General features: G+C 51.6%; 1 protein-coding gene and 1 non-coding gene across 5 annotated transcripts; one reads left to right on the forward strand and one right to left on the reverse strand.

Moving 5' to 3' along the window:
* The first annotated feature begins 87 nt into the window (after positions 1 to 87).
* Crybg2 (crystallin beta-gamma domain containing 2) lies at positions 88 to 26099 on the forward strand. Of its 4 annotated transcripts, XM_074080906.1 has the most exons (22): positions 88 to 333; positions 2308 to 2377; positions 3979 to 4691; positions 9339 to 11790; positions 12192 to 12239; positions 12628 to 12740; positions 12881 to 13004; positions 14796 to 14935; positions 16190 to 16316; positions 16607 to 16642; positions 16925 to 17061; positions 17214 to 17340; positions 17604 to 17743; positions 17852 to 17978; positions 18201 to 18233; positions 18347 to 18459; positions 21542 to 21671; positions 23135 to 23274; positions 23638 to 23761; positions 25130 to 25288; positions 25605 to 25764; positions 25869 to 26037. In XM_074080906.1, exons 1-22 carry the CDS (start codon positions 218 to 220, stop codon positions 25955 to 25957), a joined length of 5418 nt encoding a protein of 1805 aa, XP_073937007.1. In that variant the 5' UTR covers positions 88 to 217; the 3' UTR covers positions 25958 to 26037. The 4 variants fall into 4 exon arrangements, with proteins under 4 accessions (XP_073937007.1, XP_073937008.1, XP_073937009.1 ...); XM_074080907.1 differs by lacking the exon at positions 25605 to 25764 and having other exon boundaries at positions 25869 to 26099; XM_074080908.1 differs by lacking the exons at positions 25130 to 25288; positions 25605 to 25764; positions 25869 to 26037 and adding an exon at positions 24413 to 24514.
* On the reverse strand, positions 19108 to 19236 carry LOC141425298 (small nucleolar RNA SNORA68). Its single transcript, XR_012450368.1, has one exon. It is a non-coding gene; the product is annotated as a small nucleolar RNA SNORA68 (small nucleolar RNA).
* Positions 26100 to 26418: the final 319 nt, after the last annotated feature.

Consider the following 26418-nt stretch of genomic DNA (forward strand, 5'->3'; position numbering starts at 1 on the left):
GCTGTCCCAGGTGGGGACTGACTCCTGAGTTTGCACCTCCTGCCCCAGGGCCTGGGCAACATCAGAATCAGGTCCCCGTCACCAGCCTGTGTGGGCGGGGCCGCTGTTTGCTCAGGGGGGCGGGCCGGAGGAGGCGCTTTGCCACCTGTGCAGCGGATCCGGGTGGCCCCCACTGCCAAGTGTCCCGACAGCCCAAGCCCCAGGTCTTGGCCTCGTCATGACCAAGCGGCGCGGGGGCCTGGGGACCCGCCTGGCCCGCCTCCTGGCTGGACTTGGGGTCCGGAGAGAGCGCAGGGGGAAGGAGACCTCAGAGGAGGCCAGACACCGAGATAGGTGAGGGGGATGGAGAAAGACCGGGTGGGGCAGGTGTGTTTGTGTGCGTGTATTAGAACATAATGAGTGTTCCATCAGCATGTTTTGGATATCTCAGAGCAAAAAAAAAAAAAAACAATGTATATGTCAATGTACCTCGATTTGGAATCTGTGAACTGTGGAAACCCCCTGTGCCCTTTTAAAACCTTCAGACAACTGAAGGCAGGCAGCCTAAAGACAATTACCTCCCCAGAGACAGTTTAAAGGCACACGTGGTAGTTCCTCCTGTTGCTGTGAACTTTGATTCTTACATCACAGGCCAATGTTCCTCTGGTCTTCATGTCTCTTTGTCATGAGTCTGACAGATTATGGAGTTGTCTGCAATTGTACTGCAATTGCCCTTTGATGCTGTGCACAGGTGACCCTTGTCATTCCTGCACCTAGACTGTAATAACAATTAATTTTTTTTTTTTGCGGTGCTGGCGATCGAACAATAAATTTTTGTCACTTGCTTCATGATTTACCTGGATTATTTTTGCCTAATCCTCATGGCAACACTGGGAAGCAGGTAGAGCAATTCAGATCTGGAAATGGAGGTTCAGAGAAGTGAAGTCACATGCCTAAAGTCACACAGTTGGGAAGAGGTGGAGTGGGGATACACAGTCAGCTATCTGACTCCAGAACTCATATCCTGAAACTGTTGCTTCTCAGATGGTCAGACTGCAAGCCAGGGGGCTGGAACTTCTAACCCTAGGTGCCACTAGCTGGGTGACTTTGAGCAAATTGTTTCACCTCTCTGAGCCCATTCATGGTAGCTGATGTCTAAGTGAAAGGAAGGAAAACCACTCCTGGATGGCTGAGCTCAAAGGCTGGGAAGTGGATAGTGAAAAATCAAGAGGGCCCCAGTAGTCGGCAGGCCATATATGGGGAGAGAGTGTGGGTGTGCTATCAGGCAGCAGGGTGTTTGTGTGTCTACACAGTTACTGGGCAATTTGTTTTGATCTTATCATGAAGCAGCTGTCTTCAGCCTGCTGCTGGAGGAGGGATGAGGGCACAGTGGGGGCAGAATGAGGGGAGGGGTTTGTGCTATTCTCTCACCCTACAGAGGGGAAGGCCTAGCCACCCTGTGTCCCGAAGCCTGAGTGCCCTGGGGTGTCCACACCCTGCCATTGCCCTGCCCACACTCATTTGGAAGACACACCTCTGCCTTTACCCTGTCTGGCAGAAACCTGCCCTATGGGCCCTGCCCGCACTCCCTCTTCCTCCCTACTCAGAGAGGAGCAGGCTTGGGGTGCAGATGAGTCAGGTGTGAGGAGGGTAGGGGAGGAACTACAGAGCCAGAGTGATGACACACGCCATGTGTGCACTTGGGCTTATTCTTACCAGCCATGAGAATGGGACCCCAAACTGAGGCATAGGCCTCTGGTTCCTACAGATTACCTAGAATAAGGGCCTGGGGGTCAAGGGACTTTCCCTTGTTGCCCTCCCTCCCCCACCCCCGTTAGTGTGGTGATGTCCAATTAAGCTTTGGCATGGGACAGTCCTGGTGGCCTAACTCTAAGGTTCACTAGCTATGTGACTCTGAGCAAGTCACTTCGCCTCTTTGGGCTTCAGCTTCCTTATCTGAAGAAATAAGGACACTAATATCCACCTTCTATAATTTTTGTCATCAGGGAGGTACAAAGCCTGATGCTAAGCTGGACCTCAGCAGATGTGGAGCTGTGGAGTCATCTGAGCACTGTATCTCTGCATTCTGGCTTTGATACAGGCCCTTTTTGATCCCACCTCACCTTAGTACCCTTCTCTATCTCTGGCAGTGGGGCAGAGGAGGCTGCCATATGGGCCTTCTGCAAAGGTTTAAGGAGCTCATCTTCTAGGCTGTAGGCCCTGAAGAAGGTAGGGGAGGGGCTGCTGGGCCCAGTCTTGGAGTGATGTGTCAGGATAGAAGGAGGAAGAGCAGGCTGCTCATTCATTTCCCCTGTGCTTCCTTCCCAGGCCCTGGGGCGGCCAGAGCTGCCCTGACCTTGCCCAGGGCCAGGGCAGCACCAGCGATGTCAGGCTCAAGGTAGGACACAACCCAAAAGGGAGGAGGAGGGAGGCTGGAGCTCTGGAGGTTTTGGGCAGGACTGTAGACCCTGATTACGAGCCAGACAACGGGAGTACCATCTTCCCTCTGTTCTGAATTTCCTGTGTGACCCTAGACAGATCCCTCCCTTCTTCTGAGCACAATAATGCCTCTCTAGGACAGGGGGTGGAAATGAAGTAATGGATTTAGAGTATCCAGCAAATGTGCACTTCCTAGTGCTGGGGTCCTGGGCAAGGCCTGTTCCAGGGGCCCCCTCCTCCTACTCCTTTGACCTCTGCCCATTTTGGCTCCTTCTTCTCACTTCCTGGCATACCTCCCCCAGCCCCCAGAGGTGAACCTGTGTTTAACCTTCTGGCCACAGTTGGCCACATTTCCCCCTCTCCAGTGAGAACTAAACCATGAGTTGGACAGTGATGAGTGACTGTATTTGGTCCTGAACACTATGAGTGATTACTAGTGTTAACTGCATATTCATTGTGTGCAGCACTCTGCATGGAATCATCTCCCACCATCTGCGCAGCACTCCTAGGAGGCAGGGGCTGGCTGTCATGATCCCACCCATTTTACACATGGGGAAGCTGTTGCATGTCTTGCCACTAGCAAGTAGCAGAGCTGGTATTCAGGCTCAGGTTGCTCTATCTGGGTTCCCCACACTGATCATTCTACTTTCCTGTCTGGAAGTATCCCATCCCTGGGGGAATGAGAGACTGCATCTGTTGCATAGATGAGTAAATTAAAGTGATTGGGATGACGGATCCCTGCCAGGAGGAATTTTGTCCCCAGATTTAGCTCCTCTGTTGCCAAGGACACAAGCCCATCCTTGAAAACTGGTAGTTTTGGGGCCAGCATCCATTAAGGTGTGAGATCCTAAGATCTCTCCCCTCATCCCCACATCTAGGCTGTACCCCAGTGAAGAGAGCAGACAGGTCTTCTCTGTTCCATTTTCAGGAGACCTGCCTCTCTCAATCCCTGTTTTAACTCTATGCCCAGGTGCCTCCTCCCAGCTGTGCTGTGGGAATTTTAGGCTGAGAGGCTTCAAGGGAGGTGGCTGCAGGCCCTCTGGTATCCTGGAGCAGGCAGAGGCCAGGGCACTTGAGGCAGGCATGATCACATAGCCCCTATTTCTGTGGGTAGCTGGTACCAAAGAGACAGAGGCTGTGAGCACTGGGAAAGTAGTGATGGGCCTGTGAGAAAGCTGAAGTCACAGACTGGGGAAGGCACAGCCAGGTCCTGGTGCCACATCACCAGGAAGGCTGTGTGGAGTTGGGGGCCTTCACTGCCCTACTGTGTGACCCTAGTCATGTCAATGTCTTCTCGGAAAACCTCACTTACTTTATATGTAGGATGGGAAGGGGGTGTGTTAAATGCTAACAGTCCTTGCTAGAGTCTTCCCCCTTTCTCCAGCTCTGGTGGCCCTGGCAGCCTCTCCCTAGGGCTGCTTGGCTTGGTATTAGAAGTCCTACTCAGCTTCCCTTGAGCCAAGGAGGGTAGCCAGAGGTGTCTAGAGGTGACTGGAGGGCAGGAGAACACATGCTATCACCACGTCCCAATCACCATGTCCCTGCCTCTGCTTTTGCCAGGTTCAAGTCCAGAGCCAGTCAGAATGGGACCTTCGGGATGGGAGTCGTGGTGGTTTCTGGATTTGGAATAGACCACACATCTCAGGAAGATCCACTCAGTCCCTGGGGCGCCTGCAGAGGCCAGCTGTGGGCAGTGCCTGTGACCTGGCCAGTCATGCCTCCATGGGAAATGAGAGCCTGGCACCAGCAGTGGAGCCTGCTGGGGCCAAGCACCCCTCCTGCCCAGAGCCTGCTCCTCAATGTTTGGAACAGGGATCCCCAGGCTATGCTAGCCAGCAGCCCTTCCCCACTGCACCAGAGGTCCCTCAGAAGCCTGAGACATGCAACCTGGGAAACACACCCCTGCCACACTGCCCCATATCCTTCCCCATAGCAGAAGGGGCAAAGTGCGAGTCTGACAACCCAGAGCCGGCCCCGATCCAACATAAACGTCCTTCCGCCAGGAAGACCCACTACCACATTACTGTCACCCTGCAGGGGTGCAGGCAGGCACCTGGGGAGGAGGGCCAGGAACCGGCCAGACCAGCTTCCCACCCCTGCAGCCCTGAGGAATCCAGGGGCTGGCAGGAACCTCCCCAGGGGCCCCGCCCCATCACGGGGTGCCTGACAGCCCCACCCTGTGAGCCCTGGCTAAGAGCCCCACTGCATCAGGGGAGTGTGGCCCAGCGGCAGGAGCTCCAGGCCCACCAGAAACCTGGGACCCCACACAGCTGGTGAGTAGAGGGTGGTCCTTGAGGGACATGATGTTGGGAGGGGAGACTGGCATGACTGCCTCCTCTTGGGTCCCTGGGACTTGTGACTGGGCTTCACCATTCATTTGACACCTGAGTGTGAGCTGACTGCACACCCCCCCCACCCCCAATCTCTGCTTCCTCTCCCTCCTTTCACTCACAGGCTACTGCTGGAACCTACTGCTCCCCTCCTCCTCTGCCCTTCCAAGGAGGGGAAACCTTGTCATGGAGAGGATAGGTAGGTCAGGGGTCAGCTTCCCAGCAACACCTACTACTCGTTTTGTTCATGTGGCCACAGACCCAGCCTGGGAATAAGAGCCCAGCCAAGGTGCTGGGTGTCCTGGGGCAAGTCGCTTAACCTCTCTGGGCTTTGAGTTGTTGCGTGGATTTGGGAGCTGGATATGAGGAACAAGGAGGTGGTTATAGGAACGTGCTTTGAACTCCAGGGAGCAGGGCTGCCAAAATAGCAGGGATGCTTATTAATTATACCTCAGAGGCAGCAATAATTACCCCACCTGGCTCTGTGCTGGTGACCACGGGAAGAGGCGCCGAGATTCTCAAGCCTGAGTTTTTATTTGCATTGAAATGACTCTCCTAAATCTGCTGGGTGGACTCAGAGAGGGAATGTATGGATCCCTGAGGAGGGATGAACATAGGATCTCCCTAAATCCACCAGGAAGGGGTACTGGACCTCAGACAGGGCTCTGAGAAGCAACTAATGGTGTTGGCGGTGGCTGTCATCTATGACTTGTTTTCTAAGCATACTTTCATTTAATCCTTGCAACAGTCCCATGGAGTAGGGACTAATCCCACCACCACCATCTAGCTATAATAGGGAAACGAAGGCTCGGCATGGTTACTGCACTTGCCCAAACTCAACTGGACAATAAAGAAGTCAGAATTTGAACCCAGGTTTCTGCAACTCTAAGACCTGTGCTCTGACCATCCTGCCTCACAAAGACGCCTCTTTGGGTTTGTGCATGGATTTGGCAGTGCTGTACTCTCAGCAAAGAGGGAGAGAGAGAGAGAGAGAGAGAGACAGAGAGACAGAGGGAGACACACACACACACACACACACACACACACACACACACACACAGAGACAAGGGAGAGAGAGATAGAGAGAGACAGACAGACAGAGAGGTGGGAGAGTCTGGCCTTAAAAGGGGAATGAACTGGGAGGACATAGGGTTCTCTCTGCTACTCCCTGGCTATTTTGAGCCAGGGTGGATAATGACTGATTTGTGTGGGAGACTAGGGCTCACTTAGAGAGGAAGGTGTCTTCTAGGGACATCATACTTCTAGGCCCACTCTCTGCAGGAGGGTTCTGTAGGCCAGGATTGGTAAATACAGGGGGTAGGCCTGGCTGGGATTGCCAGTGGGGATGTGTGAGTCCATGTTCTCAATGGAAGGAGAACTTGTGGCTTTGGTTAACTGAGTGTGTACTGGGAATGTGTGCATGTGTGTGTCATTGTGTGCGTGTGTTTCTTTGTGTGGATATGTGGCTTATGTCTCCCAGTGTCTGTGTGTTTGTGTCTTTTGGGGAGTGTCCATGTGTGCGGTTGTGTGTGTCTCTGACTGGGTTATCTGTGCGTTTTTGTGCTGTGTGACTCCGGGTCTGTGACTCTGAGTGTGCCTGTGTGACGCAGCATGTGTTTGCCAGCATGTGGGCCTGTCGACTGGTTTGGCCTAGTTTGGGGGTGACTCACAGGTAAGCGGGGAGAATCCAAGACTTGTTAGGTTAGACAAGACTTTTCCCACACTCCCCCACCCCCTCCTTGCCCTTCCTTTCCCAACCCCATATGCCTTGTTTGGAGGTCACAGGTCACAGTGCCTGCAAATCCACTTCTGGTCTGAGGACCTGGAAATGAGAGGGCTCTGGGAACCGGCACTTCTGCTTGCCTGGGAGAGACATCTGAGTTACTGGGGTTTGTCTCCAGAGCAAGAACAAAAGTGGGGAGCTATAGATAGGCAGGCTCCAGAATAGTTTGAGTAACATTCTAAAAGTCATGACTGTCCAGGAATGGGGCATCCAGTGAACTGACAAGGGGTGACCTCCCTGTCCCAGAAGTATGCAAGCAGAAGCAGTGACCACATGCTTATGGAATGAGTGACCATCAGGGGTGTTGTCCCAGGGTTGGGCTGGGCTTAGAATGGCATGGAACTGATTGCTGGGAGGTCAAGGACAGTATCTGAGCTGATCACTGACTGATCCTTTGAGGCTGTTTCCTATGGCTCTGCTGAGGTCCATGGAGCTTTCCAAATGCCTGCTTCTTTACCCCTGGACTCCTAGGATAGCACCTTTTCAGGAAAGCTGGCTTTTGGGTGAGTGTAACCAGGGCCTAGCACATTGCCTGGCACAGTGAGTGTTGAATGAATGAATGGGTGACTGAGCAGCCTAGAACCCAGGCTTTGCCACTTACCAGCAGTGTCAGAATCTTGATGAATGGCAGGTGGCTGTTGTTATTATCCAGAAGTGGAGAGGGGACTCAGTGAGGAAGACAGGGACTTTGGGGGTGCTCCGTGAGGCGTGAAGCTCATGGGGGGAGTCTCAGCCAGGACAACAGGGTGCCATGAGAAGGAAGGTGACTGCTTAATGAGAATTGGGGCCATTATGGGAGCTGAGATCCAGGTCTTGGGTGTCAGTTCTCAGCAAGCTCTGGCCTGGGGAAGGGTTGGGGTCCATCTAAGTCTTCCCCTTCCCCATACCCAGGCCATCTTGGGCCCCTCAAGCCCTGTCCCAAGGCCACCAGTGGTCCTGGAGTCAAGTCAGGCTTGCCTGGGCCTCAGCCCCTTTCATCTCTGCCCCTCATAAAACTTGAGTCACTGCTGGGGCCACAGGGCAGGGTCAAAGTTCTGGGTTTCACAGGCTTCTTATGAGGCAGGAGGTGGAGACAGGGAAAGAAAATTGGGGTAGTGGGTCCCTTTCTGGCTTCTGGGTGTGGCCTCTGGGGGCTGCCTTGTGGAGAGGAGGGGCAGACCTGAAGAAAGCCTAACCCAAGAGTGGGGAAGAACAGGAGGACTTCTCTGGGGTTCTGGGATCTAAAAATAGCCCTGGAGATCAGTGAGTAGGGGTGGGTGTCCCCCTTTAGAAGTAAACCCTCAAGTTAAAGACTCAGTTTCCCAGATCAGGGACTTTGGAATGGCACTTAAATACTTAGGCTTGGGGTTCAAGTCTGAACTGCTGCTGTGTGACTCAACAAATTTCTAGAACTCTCTCAGCCTTTAAAAATCTCATTGGCAAGATGGGACTGTTAGTGTGTAATTTAACAACAACTTATTGTTTGTGAGGTCTCAAACTCATGGGATGCTTTCCAATGATTCAGTCAGACAATGAAAGTAAAGCACTTAGCCAGGTATTTGGCAACAAAGCCCTCAATGTGGCTGCTTTTGTTGCTATTAAAACAGGGAAATTCACCAAATTGTTCCTCAAGTGAAGAGCTCTGTTTAGGCAGGTGTTATTTGTTTACTTCATTTAGTAAAGGAGGTTAGAGAGAACTGAGAGATCAAGGGAGGATCAGAGAAGAAATAAGATGCAGGTCCCATTCTGCAAGGAGTGAGAAGGAGATGTGCTGAGCTTCAGAGGATCATGGGAGTAGCTAGTGTACCTTGAGCCTCCACCTCATGGGTGGGAGAGGAGATGACAAGGCCTGGATTTAGAAGATGCAAATTCAAACTCCAGCATGGCAACTTTGTGACTGCATCATCCTGGGACAGCCAATCCTTTTCTCTGACCCTCAGTTTCTTCATCTGTACAAGTGAGGAAATAACAATTTTAGAGGAGAGAATTGAGGAAAAGCGTGTTATAAAGTCCAAAGTTCTGTGTGCAGGCCCCACTGATATCCACAGAGGCACACAAATGTACCTTAAGCTCTGACCATTATCATCGGACACTCCTGCACGTACACACATGTGTGTCCCTGTTAAGGTTTGGTCACAAATCTCCAATGGAAGTTCATGAGCCATCATTTTAGTTTATAAAGAGCATTTTCCTTCTTTGTTTCCTAGTGGGTCCTGGCAAGACTCTGGGAGGCACGTCTAAGTACTGCAGCTTTGCAGTGGGACCCTGTCTCCTAAAAGGAAGAAGTGGCCTGCCTGAGATCAAGCAGCTTGTGAGCAATAGGGCCCAGGGGAATCCAGCTTTGTCTGAGGCCAAAGCCTATTTTTCCTTAACTCCTTTTTGAGGAACCTGGCAGGAACAGGATGTGAGCAATGCTTGCATTTGCTCAGCTTTCAGGTTCCAGTTTTCAAGCTTCTGTCTCCTTGGAGCACTGGACCAAGGGCTTCCTGGGCAGAGGCTTAGCACCTCCACAGGCTGGGGCAGCTTCCTTTCTGCTCTCCTCTTCTCTCTCCTTCCAAACTCTGTCCTCAGCTTTACCCTTTGAAGGAACTCAGCAGAGGGAGTTGCTTGGAAGAGGGGAGATGAGTTGGTCAGGAGCTCTGATGACTCAAATCAGAGCTGGGAATCTCACACCCAGTTTGCAGATGAGTAAATAAATACCAAAAGGTCAAGCCACTTGCTTGAAGTTTCCCGGCCTAACTGTGGTGGGGCACTTGTTCTGCACTTCAGTGAGCTACCCTCACCACACTCTGACACTCATTTCTCCTCTTCTCTCTCACCATCTGCAGGGAACTGGTCCATAGTGAGCCAAGGACACCTCAGGACAGATTGCTGGGGTCCAACATGGAGGAGGCAGCTGGGCCCCCTCCGCGGGCCAAGGCCCGGGTAGTAAGTGCCACATTGACATGGAGACAGCGACCTCCTGTCCAGGAAGAGACCAGACACCGTTTTCACAAGGTGTCCCTGGTGTCAGGGGCCGGGATGAAAGCCTCCCAGGAGGAGATGTTTGAGCACAGCCTCCAGCAAGAAGAGGTCAATGGCTTTGCTACTAAGGAAGAAGAGACTGTGAATTGTCAGGGACCTCGGAATGATGGGACCTTCCAGAGCCATGGGCCCATCTTTTCTAAGAAGTATACACCACCCCCCAAGGAGAAAAGGCCAGTTGGAAGGCTGAAGGAAACTGTGGACTGGGGTGATGGCAGTACACAAACTTCCAGGACTGAGCCATTAGGCACAGGAGCCATGGTCAGGACTGAGTTCTTAGTGCCCCTGCCTGGATCCCGTGAGCCAAGCCCCCACCCAGGTGCGGGTGTCACAAGTGGGAGTCCCCGGAACCGTGAGGAATGGCGAGTGACACGCACTGTGCGGACCACCACCCTAGTAGGAGGCTACGTGGACCAGCATGTGAACAGCTCTGGGACCTTGGAGCCAACACTGCCAGGCGAGGCCCTGCCAAGGGGCCGCAATGTCACCCGCGCAGTTCGGGCAGTGGTGGTAAACCCTGGAGTTGAGGGCTCACCTAACCGCAGCCAGGCCCTGGAGTTGCTGAGTAGCCTTGTGCCTGCTGAGCGCACCCTACCTGCCAGTCGCATCCCAAGGCCCACGAGTATGGCACCAAGGAACCCAAGCCTGGGCAGTACAATGGGGACAGGTCTAGGGCAGGTGCTTGAGACTGGGACAGCTGAGCTAAATGACAGCTTAGCCCTGGCCCCTGGAAGACTCCCAGCAAGTACTCACTCACCTCCAAACCAGGATGTCCCTGTAGCCAGCATGGAACAAGACCAACACCGAACCCTGGATGCCAGGGCCTGTGAGTCCCCAACAATACAAGATGCCTCTAGCCCTACCTCCCTCCCTCTCCAGACTTCTCAGGGCCAAGCACCAGCAGCACCCTCTGCTCCCAGACCCCAGACCCATGTTCATTCCCTGGGCCTAGCCCACTCCCCAGAGCAGCCTGTGGTACCCACTCACCCCAGGGTCCAGCCCACTCCCCAGGTCCTGACTCTGGTAAAAGAGGATGAGCTGACTGATCTCCCTGCAGCCCCCATCTTGCCCATGGTGAGGAACGAGGTGGTTACAGTGCCTGGACAGCTTCTTGCACCATCCTCTATAAGGAGGAAGGCTGTCCTTAGCTCAGAAGGCCTTCCTTCCCCATTATCCCCAAGGAGTAAGTTTGTTCAGGACTCTGAAAATGTATCTGTCACCACCCTTCCTCAGAAAGAGGCACTTCAGGGTCCTGGTGTTCCTGCTGACCCACCCACATCGCAGAAAGAGGTTGTCCAGGGCCCTGAAGGCATCTCTGCCTCTTCCCTTCCCAAGGAAGCGACTGTTCAAAGCTCAGCTGCTCCTGCTCTCCTGCTCCCCAAACAGGGTGAGACCATCCAAGGTTCCGAAGGGAGCCCCATCTCATCTTCCACCCAAAAAGAGGGTATCCAGAGCCTTGCTGTTCCCCTTGTCCCATCCTCCCCAGTGGACAAAGTATCTTCCATCCCAGAAAGCAATCCTGCTCCAGTGCCAATGGGAGCAGAGGCCAGAATGGAGTCCCAGCTTGTCCCCAACTCCAATGGGGACAAGGTGCTACCAGAGCCATCAAGAGATGATGATGAGGTGGCTCTGGCTGTTGATCTGGAGATTTTCCTGGATACTCTGCGGAGCATGGAGCCCCCTGAGATCCTCCGCACTCACCGGCTGCCCCGACCCCCCCGCTCCTCCTACCTGGCCATGTACGCCACACTGCCTGCCATTGAGGAAGACCAGCCTGGACCATGGGTGCTACCCAGTCCCCAGGAAGTGCCTGCACTGGAAGAGGAGAAGGAGGAAGAGGAGGAACCAGAAAACCCCTACCTGAGTGATGATGAAAAGCTTCAGCGCAGGCAGGAGAAAGCAGGGTCCAGTCCTTCATGGAACCCCTGTCCTGCCAGGCCCTCTCAGGTCTCCTGCTCTCCTCTGGAGATGATGAAGAAGCATGTAGAAGGTGCCAAGGGCACCCCTACAGAGCCAGGGTCAGAACTGCTGGCCAGCAGCCGGCTTACTTCCCGTCTGGGAGGCAGCCTTCTCTTTGGCAGTTTGGTGCCAGCCACCAAGGAGGCCTCCACCCTGGAACCACTTGGTGCAAAACTATCTGCTCTGCCACCCCATGGGGCACCAAGGCTGAAGAAGGGACCAGGAAAGTTGACCCTGCTCTGCAGCGGAAGGCCGCCTCCAGAGAAGCCAGCACAGGCACAGGATCCGGAGGGGTGGGTAAGTGAGGCCTTGGGTGGGGCAAGACCTTGGGTGCCTGGTCTCTCCTGGGTCCAAGTTTGGGTGGTGAGAGGAGAGTACTGAGAGTCCAAGTTTCTGGAGGCAAGAGGTTTGTGTCTGAGGTCTAACTCATACAATCCACATTTTTCTGGACCTCAGTCTCCCAATCTGTGGATTCCAAAGGGCTTGGTGGCTCCCATATCCTAGAAGCTGGGGAAGGGGAGTGACAGACACCCAGCTCGTGGGACAGGTAATGGGGGAGGGGAGATTTGAAATAAGGGTGGCATCTTCTGTGGGCTGACTCCTTAGGGCTGGAGACCATGGTATCCTTGGAATGGCAGAAGTGGGGAGGCAGTAAGGAGGTGACCCCATAAGACTTCTTATCACCCCTTCTATTCCAGAGTCCAGCCCTGAAGATCCAAGGCAAACTGAACACCAGGCCTGGGAAGGTAAGAATGTGGGGGCAGCTGGGTGCCGGTGGCTCATGCCTGTAATCCTAGCTACTCAGGAGGCAGAGATCAAGAGGATCGCAGTTCAAAGCCAGCCCAGGCAAATAGTTCCATAAGACCCTATCTTGAAAAAACCCTTCAACCCCAGTACTGCAAAAAAAAAAAAAAAAAGTGAAGGGGGTGGGAGAAGAGGCTGGGGGTGGAGGGCAGGGGGGAGAAATGACCCAAACAATGTATGCACATGTGAATAAATGAATAGAAAAAAAAGCAAGGAAGATGGTAGAATGCAAACATTTTAAAAAAAAAAAAGAATGTGAGGGCAAATGGCAGGGGGTGGCAGGGGGGAGGGTCTGGGGACAAGGACTGAGACACTGCTGTGCCTTCCCAGGTGATCCTCTTCTCAGAACCTGGCTGCCAAGGCCACAGCAGGGAAGTCTGGGGAGACACTGCTGATGCCTCAACCTGGGCCCTCGTTGCCTCCATAAGGGTGGTGCGAGGCTGGTGAGTGGGGAGTGCTCATCAGGGTCCCGACTGGGGATGTGAAGGGCAGTGAGTCTGGAGGAAACCCCTATGGAGCTACCCAGAGACCATGGGGACAGCTTCCTCTCCCCACTGTGACCATGGGATCTCTGTGCCCACAGCTGGATGCTATATGAACAGCCAGAGTTTCAGGGCAGGAAGCTGGTCCTGCCTGAAGGAGACCTAGAACTCAGAGCCCCAGCGTGGACTACTGAAGGCATAGGCTCCCTAAGAAGGGTTGTCCAGGTGAGTGGGCTGTGGTGGGGGCAGATGTTGCTCCATCTGACCTGGGTCCTAAGGAGCAGAACAGCCTTGATGAGTGCCTAGAGTGGGAATCTCTGGGAGAGATCACATGGGCTGGAGGGTTGGAGGCAGAGAAGAATTTTGTAGACAGAAGTGTAACTAAGTTCCCAGCCTTGGAGGCACTGTGGAGTGCTCAATGTGATGGGGAGGCAATGCAGGGCTGGTCCATGCCCTCAGGAAGGTAGCCTGGGGAAGGGTGAGCAGGACAAGGTCAGAGTGCAGAGACTTGACAGGAGCACCCACCACCCAGGGCAAGGTGCCATGGAGCTCTTTCACTCACTTGTTCACAGATGCTCGCTCATGTCTAGTGAGCCAGGCCCCAGGCAGGAAGAGCACTGTAGAATGCATGGCCAGCTAGGCTCTGAGGCCTGGCTTGACACAGGAGAACCATGTACAGTAACCAGACTGCATTGGTTTTTGTTTGTTAGTTCATTTGTTTTTGAGACAGGCTGGCTTCTAAATCCTGCCTTTACCTCCCTCCTCCCTGAGTAACAGCATTGAATTTACAAACTACCAAAATTAAATTTGATAAAATGATCTTAACCCCTGGGGAGACCCAGTGGAAAGGGCAATGACTTTAGAAGCAGGGTTCGTCAGACATTTGGGGATTTTGCTTGTTTGTGACTTTAATGAGAGGATGAATAACTGAGGGCTGGGCTGTTGCAGTCTGCAGGGTAAGCGGTAAGCGATGAGCCTGAGCTAGGTAGGACGAGAGCCCAGGACAGCTTGGCCTTTTTCAAAGGCTCTCCAGAAACACACGCATATTTGTGGACGATTTATTGTGAGAAGCTCACAATAAATCCGTCCACATGTGGGAGGTAATGAGGTACAAGAGAAAAACAAGAGCTTTGAAGTTAAGACAGTCCTAGAATTATTTGATTCAGTCAGCACCGAGTGGGCACCTACTGTGTACCAGGCATGTGGGAGGTACTAGGTTGCAACACTGAACAAAAACTACATTCCTCTGTTCTTGGCTTTGCTGCTTACAAGTTTTGTGACCTAGGGCAGGCTGCTTAACTTCACTGAGCCTTACTTTCTTCACCTGAGATTGTACTGATAACACCCACTGGGAGGATTAAAGGGGATGGGGTAGAATGTGATTTTAGTGCATGGCCCTGTACTCAGTAGGTGCTTCATAATCATTTATGAGTGAGTGAGTGAATGAAAATAGTCCCAGTGAGGAAGAAATGCCTGAATGCAGGGAAAACCTGCTGCTGCCTGGGATGAGGTAGAGGCACCCGTCAAAGGCAGTCTGGGGCCTAGGCTGTAGCTCGGTGATAGACCGCATGCTAGCGTGCACAAGGTCCTCGGTTCCATCTGTAGCACCAAGACAAACAAACAAGAAAACAGGGAAAACCAAGAATACCTGTATGAACTGAGGCAAGAATTGTACATAAAGTTGGACCTAAGGAAGTGGCTGTCCATTTTGCCACTCCCATCACTGGGTAGGAAGCCAGGCCACCCAGAGGCAAGGGAAGGGCAGGACTCTTTGCAGATTCCCGGACCTTTGGTCTCAGGTCTCAAAGGTCCAGCAAGGTACCATTAAAGACTTTGGTCTCAGGCTTGACTAGCTGGCCATGCAGAGAATATCCCAGCCACCCCATCCCTCCTGGTTTCTGCACAGACAGCCACAAAGGTTTTCCCAGAAGCCTTGGCTGGACAGATTTGGGAAAATAGGGTTGGGGTAGGGTAGTCTCCAAGCTGGTTTATATGTCATTGTCCCCACTTCTGCAGGATTACTGCACCCCGGAGATCAGCCTGTTCTCTGAGGAGGGTCTCACCGGTGAGCAAGTGAAGCTAACCGAGGCTTTGAAGGACTCCCAGGGGCTAGAGAGATCCCTGCAGGTGGCATCTGCCAGTGTCTCTTCAGGACTGTGAGTCTAAACTATTTTAGAATTCCTTCGTTTAACATTCATTGTGTTGGTAATGGAAAAACAGAGGTGACAATGACACAGTTCCTGCTCTCAAACAGAGCACCGTGGCTCATGCCTGTAATCACAGTACTTGAGAGGCTCTTGAGTTTGAAGCTAGCTGGGCTACAAAGCAAGATTTTGTCTCAAAAGCAAAAGAAGTGCCCAGTCCTCTGGTGGGGACAGGCAAGTAAACAGACAATAATAGCAATTCAGAGTTCCAGGATGGGGGAGCACACATTGTGGGAACACAAGAAAAGTAACAACTGAAGGTGGGGGCAGAAGAATAGTTAAAGAAGCCTCTTCTTATTTTTTTATTTTGGTAGTACTGGGATGTGAACTCAGGGTCTCATGCATGCTAGGCAGGTGCTCTTACTGCATGAGCTACCCTGCCAGCCCTTCTTTGTGATGTGTTTTTTCAAGATAGGGTCTCATGAACTGTTTGCCTGGGCTTCCTTCGAACTTCAATCCTCCTGATCTCTGCCTCCTGAGTAGCTAGGATTATAGGCATAAGCCACCAGCGCCTAGCTTCAAAGAGGCCTTCTTGAAGGAGGAGACATCTTGGCCTGCATGAGTTGGCTAAGAATCTAAGCCCCATGAGGACAGAAATTTATGTTTTGTTTAGTACTGAATCCCTGATGCCCAAGACAGGGTTTGGCCCAGAGTAAATTCTAATATTTGTTAATTGAATAAATGGGGAAAAAAGTATATCTGGTAGAGGGAATAGCACATTTAAAGGCCCAGTGGTGAGAGATTGAATCTTCAAAAATTCCATCTGGGGCTGTGAGTGATCCCTCAGTGGTAGAGTGAGTCCCTACTTAGCATGTGTGAGGCCCTGGGTTTCATCCCCAGCACCAAAAAGCAAAAAGTCCAGTCTGGCCAGTATAAACAGCAGGTGGGGAGATGAGTTCAGGAGGGAGGAAGATCATGGTACTCTGTGTTGCCAGGCTTTACTGTAGCTAATAAGATCAACTGGTGGTTTTTAAGCAGCGGTGTGTGTGTGTGAAGAACTCTACAGATGACATTGGAGAGGGCCATGCCAGAGGAAGGGAGGCCAACAGAGTGGCTACTGTGAAATGACCAAAGACTGAAGTGTCCTCCTGAGTCCCCTTGGGCAAGCCTGCCCCCTAAACCTGCTCCTCCCCTACTTGCTCTACTATCCCTCCATTCTGTGTCCCTTGGGGCCTGGGGTTGCAATGGTTTCTCTGCCTCCCCCAGGTGGTTGCTATACCCCAAACCATTCTTCGAAGACACCCCTTACATCCTTGAGCCTGGAGAGTACCCCACGTCGGAGGCCTGGGGTACACTGGACCCCAGTGTGGGCTCCCTGAAGCCCATGAGATTGGTAAGGAGCATGGCACACCCACAGGCCACTCTGCCTCTGGTCCCAAGTAGTGTAGCTCTATGTGTGTGGACAAGAGAGGGGGATATGAGTGTAGAAAAGTGCCCCTTGGACACTACCCCTGGGAGCTCCAGATCAGGGCTGGAGGAAAGGGAAGATTGTCCCAAGGAGTGGGGAAGAGGTCTCAGTATTAACAAATTTTTAGAGGCCTCAATATTAAGAAAGTTCTAGGTCTCACACCATTTGTCTTCCCCCATCTCTGGGCTAGTGTCTCAGCAATATCTCTTCCACAGGGCTGCCCAAGTGTGGAGAAGCCAGGGGAGCCCAAGGTAAGGCACTGGGCTTCATTGCCAAGAAGGGTCTTTGGTGTGTTGGGGCTGGTGGTCATGGTGGCATGAACTGGAAGACAGGAGACAGGGACTGGGGGCCAGAAGCTGGACCTAGGAGGACCTGATGGGCTCACTGGGAACCAGTTTATGATGTGTAAGGCCCAGACCCACATTAGAGACAGCTCTGGGCTGATGCTTGGTGGAGCCATTCCTGGGCTGGCTGGCTTGGGTGTGTTTGGGTCCAGATGACACCCCATCAACCTGACACCCTCTTTCCCCCAGGCTGTGGTGTATGAGGCCCAAGGTTTTCAGGGCAGGAGCTGGGAAGTTAGTCGAGATATTTACAACCTTCAGCAACCAGAGGACATCCAGAGCCCCAAACTGGCCACTGTGGGGTCCCTGCGAATTCTTGGGGGCTGGTGAGGACTTAGGACAATTCTTTCTACTTCATTGGGCCTACCGGTCTTTACCCTTTGGGGTGGGGAGGGACCTAGGTTGTGTGAGGTAGGAGCGGCTTATTCATGGGCTTACTGTGACTGAATCTGTTTGTCCATCCTCCCCCTTCGCCCAGCTGGGTGGGCTATGAGAAAGAGGGCTTCCGGGGCCACCAATACTTGCTGGAGGAGGGTGAATATGCTGACTGGTCCCGATGGGGCGGCTATGACGAGCTGCTGACCTCGTTGCGTGTCATCCGCACGGTAAGCAAGGGCAACTGGACTGGCCCTCCTTCTCTGGTCCCAGCCAGAATTTCCTCAGTGAAATCTGCGGGAAGAATTTGTACCTCTTCCTTTTCTCCTTGAAAGTGTTCCCTGAGGGTTAGTCTCTCCCCATCCTGCGGCTCTTCTCCAGGCCACACTCACCGCCTCATTCCTAATACCGGGTGGGCTGCGTCCCTGGGGTCTGGAAACTCGTAGTAGTTTCCATTTGTGGCGGGAAAGACTTGACTGTCCTTGGGACTCAGGACTTCGGGGACCCGGCCGTGGTGCTGTTTGAGGCTGTGGACTTCGAGGGGCACGGTGTGGAGGTGAGCACGGCACTGGCAGACGTGGAGCTAGCACGGCACGGCCCCCACACACAGGCCATCCACGTGCTCAGCGGCGTGTGAGTGACATGGGCTCCGGGAGTGGGGCGGGACTAGGCCAGCGGGGGGCGGTTCTGAGAGAGGTGCCGGCTCCGCCCCTGCTGACCCGAGCCCCGCCCTTCCTGCAGGTGGGTGGCCTATGAACAGGTAGGCTTCTCGGGGGAGCAGTACGTGCTGGAGAAGGGCGTGTACCGCAACTGCGACGACTGGGGCGCGGGCAACAGCGCCCTCGCCTCGCTGCAGCCGGTCCTGCAGGTGCGTGCGGCGTGGTGGGCGGGGCCTTTGGAAGTGGGCGGGGCTTGCATCCGAGAGGCGCCCTGCAGAGGGGGCGTGGCGGAATGGGCCCGGAGCTCTGGGGTATCTGGGAGGGGGCCGGGTTAGCACCTGCCTGGGAGGCGCGAGAGCTTGCGGGGTTCAAACCTCAACAGAGGTTAGGATCTGGAATCCCCCTTGAGTGTCCCTGGTCGTTCCCTGCAGGTAGGGGAGCACGACCTGCACTTCGTCTCAAAGGTAAGGAGGCGGCTCTGCAGGAAGCTGGTGGGGCGCCCATCTCCTCTTACCTCATTTCAAAGCTACCCCTCTTCATTTCCTCTGACCCACACCACCTCCCACTCTGCCTCCAGATTCAGCTTTTCTCAGGCCCCGACTGCCTGGGTGATCACATCTCCTTCGACGATGACCAGGCCTCTCTGCCCGTCACCTTCCAGCCCCAGTCCTGCCGTGTCCACGGCGGCAGGTGAGGACGTGGAGTGAGTGGAGTGCGGGGCGTGGTCCGAAGGGTGAGGGGAGAGGACAGCTTCTCCCCTGATCTCTGCCTCCCGAGTAGCTAGGATTGCAAGCGTGAGCCACCGGCTTCCGCTCAACTCTTCATTACCTTTCAACTATGATTTGCATCCACCGATAATTGTCTAGATCTACTATTTCTTTGGAGATTATTGCACAATGATTTTTTTAAATTTTTGTTATTTCTTCTACATATATTAGATAGAATACCTCTGTGAAGAGCTTTTTCCTTTTCAACTATTTGGCAACCTGAAATAGTTTATATAGGAACAAATAAAGAGTTTGATCCTGTCCGAAGGATCAACGATTGACTCTTTTTCTTTATAAATTGCCAGAATAATTTTTGAATTTGTACCCTAGCAACCTCCAAAGCTGACCAGTGAAGATTTTTTTTTTTAAAGTAATATAAGAAGTGGCTGAGAGTACCTCAAGCAGTAAGAGCGCCTTGTAGCAAGCGTGAGGCCCTGATTTCAAACTTCAGTGCCACCAAAAAAAAAAAAAAAAAAAAGGTAGTATAAGGAACTCAGGTGTTTTGTTTTTATTATTATTATTTTTTTTGGTTGGGCTGTTTTTGTTTTTTTCCTATTTTTTTTCTTCTGCAGGGTATAGAACCTCCACATTCACTTTGAGGGACACAGCAACAGCTCCCAACAATAAGGTCCACTTGTTGTGTGCACCTCTGTTTAAACCACTGCTACCAGAAGTAGTTATTCTTGGGTTGGAGTGTGAGAGACTGAGGTTTTGAACTCAGTACTTCATGTTTACAAAGTAGATGCTCTTCCACTTGAGCCATGCTTCCAGTCCATTTTGCTCTGGTTATTTTGGAGATGGTGTCTTGAGAACTATTCACTTGGGCTTGCCTTGAACCTTGATTTCAGCCTCCCAAGTAGTTAGGATTATAGGCATGAGCCACCTGTGCCTGGCTACTTGCCCCAACATGGAATGAGCCATTTCCCAGGCAACTTTGTTACCTTTTAAAGGAAAATGGTCTATAGAGATCTAAATCTGCATGCTAGTTGTTTCAAAATGACAATGACAGTATTACCACTGAAAAAAACACCGAAAGATGTTTGAGGTTTCTTTGTGGTTCTTTTTGTCCTCAAAACATTCACTTACATCCTTATATATTTATATATTATATATATGTGTGTGTATATGTATATATACATATACTTACATATTATTTAAAGTAGTATGCTTTTTTTGTTTTGTTTTGTTTTGCAGTACTGGGGTTTGAACTCAAGGCCTCATACCAGCTAGGCAGGCACTCTTATCACTTGAACCACTCTACCAGCTATTTTTTGCATTGGGTATTTTTGAGATAGGTTCACAAACCATTTGCCTGGGCTGGCCTTAAACTGTGATCTTCCTGATCTCTGCCTCCTGAATATTTAGGATTATAGGCATGACCCCACCACCAGTGCCCAGCCTATCCTGGGTTTGAATTCAGGGCCTTGTGCTTGCTAGGTAGGCACTCTACCATTTCAGCCACATTCTCCCGGACCCAAAATACTATGTTCTAAAGACACTTGAAATAATGCTTGTTTGTGTAGTTAATGTTGCCAACCTGGTACATAATTAGATTCATTAGTTTAATTTATTTCTAATTTTAGGAATATTTTTATTTGTTTATCTGTCTATCTATCTGTCTGTCAATTGTCAGTGCTCAGGATTGATCCCAGGGCCTCACAAATGCTAGGCAAGTACTCCACCACCAAGCTACACCCCCAGGTCTTAATTCTGTTACATAAAATGTTTACATTAATTCCATCTTAATTCAGGCTCCTCTAACAAAATGCCACAGACCGTGTGGCTTAGAGAACAGAAGTTTATTTTCTCACAGTTCTGGAGTCAAGTTCAAGAGCAAAGTTCTGGCCAGTTCAGTTCCCCAGTGAGGTCTCTCTTTACTGGCTCACAGAAGGCCACCTTTTTGCTGTGTCCCCACATAGGAGTGTGTGTGTGTGTGTGTGTGTGTGTGTGAGAGAGAGAGAGAGAGAGAGAGAGAGAGAGAAGAACTCCTGTTATCTTTCCTTTCTTTTTTTTTTTAAGGACGTTCATCCCATCACGGAGTCCCACCCTTGTGACCTTGTCTAAACCTAATTACCTCCCAAAGGCTGTACCTCTAAATACCATTACCTTGGGGATTAGGGCTTCAATATATGATTTTTTTTGGGGGGGGGAGACACAAATATTCAGTCAATAGTAATTCTAAAGTCAAAGCTTGTATATCTGTTCTTACCACCTTCCCCTTCTCTCCCATAGGGAATCATATTTTTAGTGTTTGGTTTACTCATCCATTGTTTCTTTTTGAAGATATAAGCTAACATACATTCACATATAAATTTTCATATAATTCTAGAAACCAAATATATTTTGTTTCCCTCCCCCATTCTCTTACTAGAACCCAATGAATACACTAAAAACTGCTGAATTGTACAGTTTATTTAACCAGTTCTCCACTGATGGACATTTGTGTTCTTTCTACTCTTTTTTTGCAGTACTGGGGCTTGAGCTCAGGACCTATACTTTGAACCACTCTACCAGTCCTTTTTTTTGTGTAGGGTTTTTTGAGATAGGGTCCCACAATTTATTTGCCCAGGCTGGCTTCGAACCGCAATCCTCCTGATCTCTGCCTCCTGAGTAGCTAGGATTATAGGCGTGAGCCATCAATGCCGGGCTATCTTTCCACTCTTTGTTGTTGCAAACAGTGCTATAATGTATAGCCTTGCACATGTGTTGTATCATGTTTTTGAAGGTTGTCTTTGAGATAGACTCGTAGATACGAAATTGCTGAGTGACTGCCTGACATTGCTGAATTCCCTACCAATGGGGCAGTATGAGTTCCTTCAGTCCTTTCCTAAGTCTGACCTCAGTGCCTGCTTCTGCAATGTCTGTTCATCCTGGACTGGGGGGGTAGGGGGGTACCATCAATTCTGCTACCACTCTTGGCTCTCAGAGTGGGCTACCAGGCCTAGAATAGGGTGGGCACAGGTGATTGCTCACCTTACTTCACTCTTTCCCTCTCACACCCACAGCTGGATCCTGTTTGATGAGAAGAACTTTGAGGGGGACCAGCACATTCTCTCTGAGGGGGAGTTCCCCACTCTCACGGCCATGGGCTGCCTGGCCTCCACCGTCCTGGGCTCTCTTCGGAAGGTCCCCCTGGTGAGTGCCCCATTCCAGGCAACCCTGGAAGCAGAGGGAGTCCTGCTGGGGGAGTCCTGGGCACAGAATCCTGTCTCAGTGCTTGGTGGGCTGATGAGGGTTGACTGCAGACTTCTCCAGGACTGTCCCAGGTACCCTTGACCCTGGGTTAGTTCAGCTTACTAGATGTTTACTGAGTATCCACTGAGATAGGTCCTGGGGACACAGAGCAAATCAGATACAGTCTTGCCACAAGGAGCCCATGGTTACACAGATCTGAAGGTTACAGTGAAGGGCAGTTCAGGGCTTGGGGTCAGGAGCAGCAATACCCAAGGGACAGTCTGTGTGGGGGGGGTGGGGGGATGTCAGAATCAACTGGGAAGATGGCACTGCAGCAGGTAGATAGGAGGGGGAAGGCAAGGAGGAGGACAAGCTAACGGGTAGGCTGCCTCAGTGACCCAGAATGAGAGCTGATGTCCTGGACCAGGGAAGAGATGGACAGAAGTGACACGGGCTTTACTAAGGTACTAGCAACTGTAGGACTGGGTGGTACTGGTCAGAACAGCTGACCTTCCCTGGGCACACAGAAAGAGTAGGCTTTCCACATATGAAGCCCTTCGACCTCATGATAGCCCTGTGAGGCATGCTACTGTTACTAGATATGGAAACTGAAGCACGGAGATGCCCTGTAAGTCACAGGTCACACAGCTAGTAACAGGCACTGCAGACACCTCCCCGGGCAGCCGACTCTGAAATCCAAGCCCTTATCACTACACATGGGGCTCTGAGGACAGATGGACCAGGGTCTGAAGCCCAGCTTTGGAGCCCTGAACAAGCAGTTTCACTTTCTCCAGCCTCAGTTTCCCCTCTGTTAAACAGGGATCGTCATTATGAATTCCCTCCTTTAAGAAGTCCTCTTTGAAGCTGGGTGCTGGTGGCTCATGCCTATAATACTAGCTACACAGGTGGCAGAGATCAGGAGGACTGCAGTTCAAAGCCAGCCTGGGCAAATAGTTTGTGCGACCCTATCACAAAAAACCCATCACAGAAAAGGGCTGGTGGAGTAGCTCAAGGTGTAGGCCCTGAGTGATTGTGATAGCATCTTCCTTAGAGAGTTGTTGAGGTGTTATAATGAGATCAGATAAAATGTTCAACTCAGGATCTGGCATGCAATGAGGCCCAGTAAATGAGAACAGCTGTTATTCCTGCTGTTATCGTTACAGTTACTGTCATTGTGAGGATGTAAAAGAGAAGCTGTAGAATAAGTCTCATGTTTCCACCCTGGCGATAGTTTTTAGAAATGCCATTTACCAGAAAGGATGTTTGAGGGGGAAACTGGGGCAGTCTGTCATATGCTGGGATTGAGAATCTGGGAATAACTTCTAGCAATGAGCATTCTCAGGTGCAAAGAGGGCACCTGTTGGGATGTGAAACAGCCTAGGCCTGGGGCTCTGGTGGCCTCACCTTTCCTCCACCCACCCCAGCACTTTTCAGAGCCTGCCATTTTCCTGTATGCCCTGGAGTGCTTCGAGGGGAAGGAGATTGAACTCAGTGGGGAAGTGCGGAGCCTGCAGGCTGAGGGCTTCAACAATCACGTGCTGTCCGTGCGGATCAAGGGGGGCGTGTGAGTGTATGGTGGGGAGGCACAAAGGGTTCAGGGGCTGCTAGTGCTGGTGGATAGTTCTCAGGATAGGGAACCCAAAGGTTTTTCTCTCCTCCCTACATCTTCTCCTTTCCCCTCCAGTCCAGGAAGGAGGGGGAAGTTCAGACTGAGAGGGTCTCTGGCTCTCAGGGCTTGCACCCCAGCTCCATGGGCCTCTCAGGACCCCACTTTGCCCTGCAAACCCCAAATCTACATCCCAGCCTCCTTTTCCCCCTTGGCCCCACATGAGAGAGAGGAGTTGGATATTGTTCTGAGGTTCCTGATTATTTCTCTACCTTGATTGTCTGTGTTCCTCTCTGTGTCTCTGGCACCTGCTGGGTGCAGTTGGGTGCTTTGTGAACATAGCGACTTCCGAGGCCGCCAGTGGCTGGTGGGCAGCTGTGAGATCACCAACTGGCTGACCTACAGTGGCACCCAGAGGGTAGGCTCCCTCTACCCCATCAAGCAGGTAAGCATGTCAGGGTGGGCCTGTCCCTATGTGTGCCTGTCTAGGTGTGTGTCAGTGTGTTTCCCAAAATCAGCATTTGTGTGCTTTTGTCACAACTTTGCCCCATCATCTTCCTTCTGGAACCATCATCTACTTAATAGTTTTCTCTAAATCAACTCTCTTGTTTTTTTACTTTGTCTTTGTCCTAAGGAATAATATCCGTAAAGTCACAAGTTTGTTGCATATGTAGATAAGCTTGTCTACACAGGATTGAAAACTCTCTCATATACCCCTTCCCTACCCACAGTAAGCATACCTCATTTTGGAAAACAAGGGGTCTGCACATGAGTGACTGTGCTTGGGTCTCATTTCTGCACACATGCATTTGTGGTGCAACACAGCTGGGGGCTGTGTGTGTGTGTGTACACATGTGTCCATCTGAGGGTATTTCTGTGCTCATGATGTCATATGTGGCCATGTGTCTGTGTGCTCTGGAGGTGATCTCTGTATGTATGTACATGTATGTGTACAAGCATCTGTGCTGTGTACTGTCTCCAGGAGCACTCACAACTGTGTTGGGGACCTTGGTGAATGTGTCTGTCTGCATAGTTTGTGTGGCCCCTATTCACAGAAGAAATCCTGGAGGTTATCTCCAACCCTCACATTTTACAGATGGGGAAATAAAGGCCCAGAGAAGTGGACAAGGATTTGCTTTGCAGTCTTGGGCAAGTACTATCCCTCCAGGGACCTCTGTTTCCTCATCTTTAAAATGGGGATAGCATGCAATATCATGGGTTTGTTTGAAGACCTGTCATGTATGTGGAACCCTTAGACTGGTACCTGAGTGGGAAGCACCCAGCAACTCAGCAGACGTGAGCTGTGGTTGTTATTACCACCCCTCTTAGCCAAGACCCCTGCTGATTTGTGGTAGAGGCAGGTCTGATATCTGATGGTCTAGTGCCACCCCATTATGGCCTCTCTTCAGCATGGCTGTGTGCAAGCATTTTTCTCTGTAAGCATGTGTGTGCACATCTATATCCCTACACACATCTGTCCTTAAAGCAAACGTAAGTACCTGGCATGAAGTAAGCTGGTGGACCTGGGTGACAGCTAGGATGTGTGAGTCTGCGTGTAAGTGTGGTGTGTCTTTTGTGAACTTCTGTGCCACCTGATGGACCATGGGCGTACCTGTCAGGGTGTCTCTGCATACATCTGTGGGTATTTATGGACACAGAACTGTGCATGTGTGTGTATAAGCAAGGAATTACTTAGAAGTAGGATCATGGAAATTTTGGGGGTCAGGAAGGAGGGCACAAAGGGCCCAGAGTTATGGGTGGTGGGGCACCCCTGCCTAGGAACCCCCGACTCTCAACCTCTCCCCATCACCAGCGCCGAGCCTACTTCCGCCTCTGGAATGCAGCACTGGGGGGTTTCCTGGCAGTGCCAGACCACGTGGAGGATATGAAGGCAGGCCGTGTGGTTGTTTCTGAGCCTCAAGCTGGGGGCAGCTGCATCTGGTACTATGAGGATGGGCTGCTGAAGAACCAGGTATGACTCAGGGGCTGAGCAGGGACTATGCTGAGATTTGCTTGATGTTAAAGCCTACGCTTTGGGGATCAATCATAGAAGACTTCCTGGAGGCGCTAATATTTTTCCATCCCATTTACAGTTTGTCATGATAAACCCTCAAAAACTAGTATTCAGTGATTCCCATTCCCAAAGAAAGTGAAGCTGAGAAGAATGAAGACTTGCCTTGGGTCACAGTCCATAAGAACCAGGATTTAACCCAGTTTATGAAGGGTGGCTTGGGTATGGGGGAGTCCTTCTAGGGAAAACAGTACCTAATGACCTCTTGGGGCCTCAGGTGGCCCCCACCATGAGCCTACAGGTGATTGGACCTCCCAGCCCAGGCTCCAAGGTGGTGCTGTGGGCTGAGAGCCGCCTGCCACGCCAGACGTGGAGCATCAATGAATTGGGCCACATCTGCAGCCAGATGTTTGAGGGCTGGATCCTGGATGTGAAGGGTAATTGTGGGCTGTGAATGGGAGAGGACACCTGGAGGCTGAGGCCAGTGTTGTCCTCCGCGCTCTCTGACCACCTCTAAGTCCCCCATCACTCTGCCCTCCAGGTGGCCGAGGCTATGACCGGGACCATGTGGTGCTGTGGGAGCTGGCCAAGGACAGGCCATCTCAGATCTGGACCATCCACCTACTTTGAACCTTCCTCCTTCCCCAGCCCCAGGTTTTGCTGGGATGAAATGTTTTTTTGTTTTTGTTGTAACATAAGCAATTTTCTAATATGCTGCCAGGTGTCATTATCTCTGCGCCTTGATGTTTGGGGTTGAGGATGAGGATTATCCATGGGCTTTTCTTTTGGAGGGTCGGGGTGAGGAGGGAGGAGCTTAGGTGTAAGGCCTCCCTGTGCCAACAGGGGGAGCCCTGGGACCAGACTAACTTGTAAGCATCACTCAAATGATGTATTCTGAGCCTGCTTTGTGCTGTCTGGTCCCAGGCTGACAGGGCACAGGCTTGAACAAAGCCTTGGTGTCCCTGCCATCAGGGAACACTCAGTCCAGTGGAGGGTTCCAGAGGGCAGGGGGATCATTCAGTGACATGGGAAGAAATGGAGGGCTGCACAGAGTAGATGCATAGACCCTCCTGTCTGAAGGACCCTCAGCT

The sequence above is a fragment of the Castor canadensis genome, chromosome 7 (genome assembly GCF_047511655.1).
Source record: "Castor canadensis chromosome 7, mCasCan1.hap1v2, whole genome shotgun sequence".
NCBI lineage: Eukaryota > Metazoa > Chordata > Mammalia > Rodentia > Castoridae > Castor > Castor canadensis.